The 4578-nt window shown below is 38.8% G+C and overlaps 2 protein-coding genes across 2 annotated transcripts; one reads left to right on the top strand and one right to left on the bottom strand.

Moving 5' to 3' along the window:
- Positions 1-2082, top strand: Cdk8 (cyclin-dependent kinase 8). The gene has a single exon (XM_067789416.1). It carries the CDS (start codon positions 158-160, stop codon positions 1457-1459), a length of 1302 nt encoding a protein of 433 aa, XP_067645517.1. The 5' UTR covers positions 1-157; the 3' UTR covers positions 1460-2082.
- A 1-nt stretch (position 2083) lies between these two features.
- Positions 2084-4111, bottom strand: Srp54 (splicing regulatory protein 54). The gene is made up of 2 exons (XM_067789415.1): positions 3466-4111; positions 2084-3400 (listed from the first exon to the last, which is right to left on the bottom strand). Exons 1-2 carry the CDS (start codon positions 3853-3855, stop codon positions 2303-2305), a joined length of 1488 nt encoding a protein of 495 aa, XP_067645516.1. The 5' UTR covers positions 3856-4111; the 3' UTR covers positions 2084-2302.
- Positions 4112-4578: the final 467 nt, after the last annotated feature.

Raw genomic sequence — 4578 nt, 5'->3', positions numbered from 1 at the left:
TACATCGATACGACATACGGCACCAATGACTCCCGCTTTATGTGACGGGGCTTTAAATAAACATATTCCTGACAGCTGAAAAACAGTTGCCATCCATCGTTAGAATAATTTTATTAATTTATCATAAAAAGTTAGAAATCAGTTTAATTTTGCCATAATGGATTATGATTTTAAGATGAAAACACAAATGGAACGAACAAAAGTGGAGGACTTATTCAACTATGAGGGCTGCAAGGTAGGGCGCGGTACCTATGGTCATGTGTACAAAGCGAAATGGAAGGATCGTACTGACGGTAAAGAATATGCACTAAAGCAGATAGATGGTACCGGATTATCCATGTCTGCATGCCGTGAGATTGCACTTCTTCGCGAATTAAAACATCAAAATGTCATCACATTGATACGCGTCTTTCTATCACACAACGATCGCAAGGTATTTCTGTTAATCGACTACGCCGAACATGATCTTTGGCATATTATTAAATTCCATCGTGCTGCCAAGGCTGCTAAAAAACAAGTTATCGTACCAAAGGGTATGGTGAAAAGCTTATTATATCAAATATTGGATGGCATTCATTATCTACACAGTAATTGGGTTTTACATCGCGACTTGAAGCCAGCAAATATTTTAGTTATGGGTGATGGCAATGAACGCGGTCGTGTAAAAATTGCTGATATGGGATTTGCACGCCTATTCAATGCACCATTAAAGCCATTAGCTGATTTAGATCCGGTGGTTGTAACATTTTGGTATCGGGCCCCTGAGTTATTATTGGGAGCGCGTCATTATACAAAAGCGATTGATATTTGGGCAATCGGTTGTATATTTGCCGAATTGCTAACATCTGAACCAATATTTCATTGTAGACAAGAGGATATAAAAACTAGTAATCCTTATCATCATGATCAATTGGATCGTATTTTTAATGTAATGGGCTTTCCACAAGATAAAGACTGGGAAGATATAAAGAAAATGCCTGAGCATCATACGCTTACAAAAGATTTTAAACGTTCTACATATTCCACCTGCTCATTGGCTAAATATATGGAACGTCACAAAATTAAGCCAGATAGCAAAGCTTTTCATCTTTTGCAAAAACTTTTACTCATGGATCCCAACAAACGTATCACATCAGAGCAAGCAATGCAAGATCCATATTTCCAAGAGGATCCACTACCCACACAGGATGTATTTGCTGGAACACCTATTCCTTATCCAAAGCGTGAGTTTTTGACAGATGATGATCAAGAAGATAAAACCGATAATAAGCGGCAACAGCAACAACAACAGCAACAACAACAGCAACAACAGGAGCCAAGTGCCAAACGTGTGCGTTTGTCTGGGCCACCTGGGCCGGGACAACAGCAACAACAGACACAAGATTTTCATCATCAACAACAGCAGCAGCAACAACAAATGATGTTTAACCAGCAACAAAATTTCCAGCAACGTTTCTAATAAGTTGCAATTTGGACAAGTAGAATAACGTGAATATATAACTTGGTTTAGTGTGAGGAATCAAATACTAATTTTTCAATGAAGATTGCGAACCGACGTTGGATTGGAAAATCACCCTATTAGGTGGTCATCTCAAATCGTTCTCGATATGTCTTCAGAGCGTAACGGATCAATATTCGACAAAGATGTATTAACATCGATAACACTTTCCAAACCATTCGAGTAGTGTTTTTATCGCTAATATTAATACAGTATTTGGAATCTACCGAATTCAAAAATAGGCTTTCTTTAATATAAGCTGCATGCTGAGTCTCGAGAAAAAATACTGCCTTTAAACATGTTCTCGAATAGAACTTTTTCAATCGCTTTAAGGCATAGGACGTTTTAGACACAGACGAAGTAAGGCTTTTCATTATTCCGTTCCTTGAATAGCGATTTATAGATGCTACCAAAACACAGGTTATAAATAAAGATTTGTTTGCTATGAGATTTGATAAACAACTGATGACAAATGAAGCTTGGACCTGCAAAATATAAAAAAATATATACTTCACATTATGCATTTTCAACCAACAATTTAAATTGTTAAAAAAATAAAAGTTTTAAAATAACTAGTAAAAAAACTTTTTGGAGTTTGAATCTAATGTTTATTTTATTGAAAAAAGCAGTAAGTGCATACTTAGATTATTTGCAAAACTCGCAAGTTAAAAAACACAATTCTCAATTAATTAGGGGCAGGACACAACTCGTACGGAATACATACAAATATACATCAATATATAATGATGCTGAAAACGTACTGTGGTCCTTAAAATGAAATATACATATAATCGTTACAAGTATTTATGGTGAATTCGAAATATCCATATTATTATCCGACTTCTCTACGCTGACGGATTTTCTAGACTTTGAATCGACACTTGAACGACTACCCTTAACTTCAATATCTTCCACAATAGGTTTAAGTTTGCGGTCAGGTGTACGTGAACGTCGTTTTGATGAAGATGATTTCACCGGTGGAACAATATCTTTACTGCGACTTGATCGTGATCGCGTTGATGGCGATGGCGAACGACGTTTGCTGCATGAACGAGAGGAACGGACACGCTTGTCGTCACGTACGCGATGCGAACGTTTGCGGTCGCGTGAACGTGAGCGCTTGGTACGTGAACGAGAACGTCGTGATCTAGAAGTACTACGACGATGTCGTGAACGTGAACGTTTGGCACGACGATCACGTGAACGCGATCGCTTCGAACGTGAGCGAGAGCGACTTTTACGTCGGGAGTGGGAACGCTTACGAGAACGCGAACGTTTGCGTGACCGTGAGCCACGAGAATGTGAACGTGAACGACGTTTAGACTTGCTACGTGAACGTTTGCGAGTACGCGATCTAGATCGGCGACGAGAACGTGATCGATGTGAACGTGAACGACTAGTACAACGCTCACGAGATCTTGACCGTGAATGCGAACGACGTCGTTTATCCTTAGCTAGCATACCAATGACTGGATCAATAGCGGCTGATATCATATTTTGTGCTTCTTTTACAATAGTCATTGCCTCTTCAATTTCAGCTTGTGCTGCCTCGTTTGATTTTGCTTCAGGCTTTGTTATTGAATCCGTTGAATGATAGACATTAAGGTAGCCATTCTTGAACTCTTGTCCTTGCATTTTTAACGCCTGAATCACACTTGCTTGTTCACAGAATTCAATCATACAATATGTTTTGTTCTCTTTCTCTGCCCAACGCGCATACTTAACTTCGCCGGCACGTTGAAAACATTCCATTAAATCATCTAGACGCCATTCATTTTTCACATCGCATACAATTATAGTTCTACGAATCTCCTCAACTTTTCGAGCATCGTAGAATGACGGCAAAGCTGGATATTCTGGTAGATTGTTATCCAATAGTTTTGGATCGTACGTCTTGATAACCTTGAATCAATGAAATAAACATATAACAACATAGCAAAATTAAAATTATTTTATTACACACATACCTGCTGAGGTGATTGACCCTCAATGCGGTTCACTACTTCCGGTGGCAACTTTGAGTCTGGTTTTTGCAAACCAGGTACAATGGTACCATTTTTAGACATCTCCAATGCTCTATACTCCTCGGGAATAACTAACACAGGAATTACGATGAGTGCCCGATCAATAAAAACAGTATTGGTGAGATGCTGTGCTACCGGTACACAACTACTTTCAGCGTACTTAACGTAGCAAATACGCGATTGCACCGGACAGGATACATCGCGCACTGTTGGATAGAGACGTATTTCTTCGATTTTACCGATGTTTCCAAATAACGTTTGCATTTGATCTTTAGTGGCCTGTGGTGCAATATTTGTCACTTGAATGACGCGTGCTTGATTACCACCAGCCATTTTAGTCAATTTTTTTTTATTAAACTTTATCCAAGGTTTTAGGAAATTGTAAAGTGCAACCACATGGGTACTGCGCCACAATCCACATGCACAGATGCCCAATACTTTTATAGTATTTAGAACACTATTTACTCTTTTTTCTTATTTTAGTCTAACACACTTTTCCTTCCTTACTGAATTATTTTAAAACAATTCTCAAATTTCCCATAATGAACCAGCGGCAGAATTTCTTTTTGCAAGCGAAAAAGAATCCACTGAACAATAATTACTAAGACAGGGCTGCCAAACTCTGGCGACTCTTAAAGAATATGCATATTACGCGGCGCGACATCTAGAGACAGAGGCGCTTCATTTATGCCGCTTTATGCGAGCTTATCTTAATAATCTAGAGATGGAACATAGGGGAACGCGTAGATTAACTATTTTGGTTTTATTGTAGATTAGTGCATTTTTTTCGTGGTCTAACCCAAATTGCAGTTACTGTGTAGAAACCAAACTTGATTTTAAGTTTTTGTTTCACGTTATATTAGCCGTGTTTTTTTATACACGCGAATACGTTTACGTTTGCGCTAAAAAAAACGCCTATCCTCCGCTTAGATAATGCTTAGGAGACCCATCTAGCGGCAGTGGTTAAATAACTAGCTACATGCCACAGGGTGTACCGAAAAGCGGAGACACAACCCTGTGGCCATAGGGTATAACATATAGCTAAATCAGTTGCGA

This window comes from Eurosta solidaginis, chromosome 5, assembly GCF_040869045.1.
Source record: "Eurosta solidaginis isolate ZX-2024a chromosome 5, ASM4086904v1, whole genome shotgun sequence".
Lineage (NCBI taxonomy): Eukaryota > Metazoa > Arthropoda > Insecta > Diptera > Tephritidae > Eurosta > Eurosta solidaginis.
This window is presented reverse-complemented; position numbering and strand designations above follow the sequence as displayed.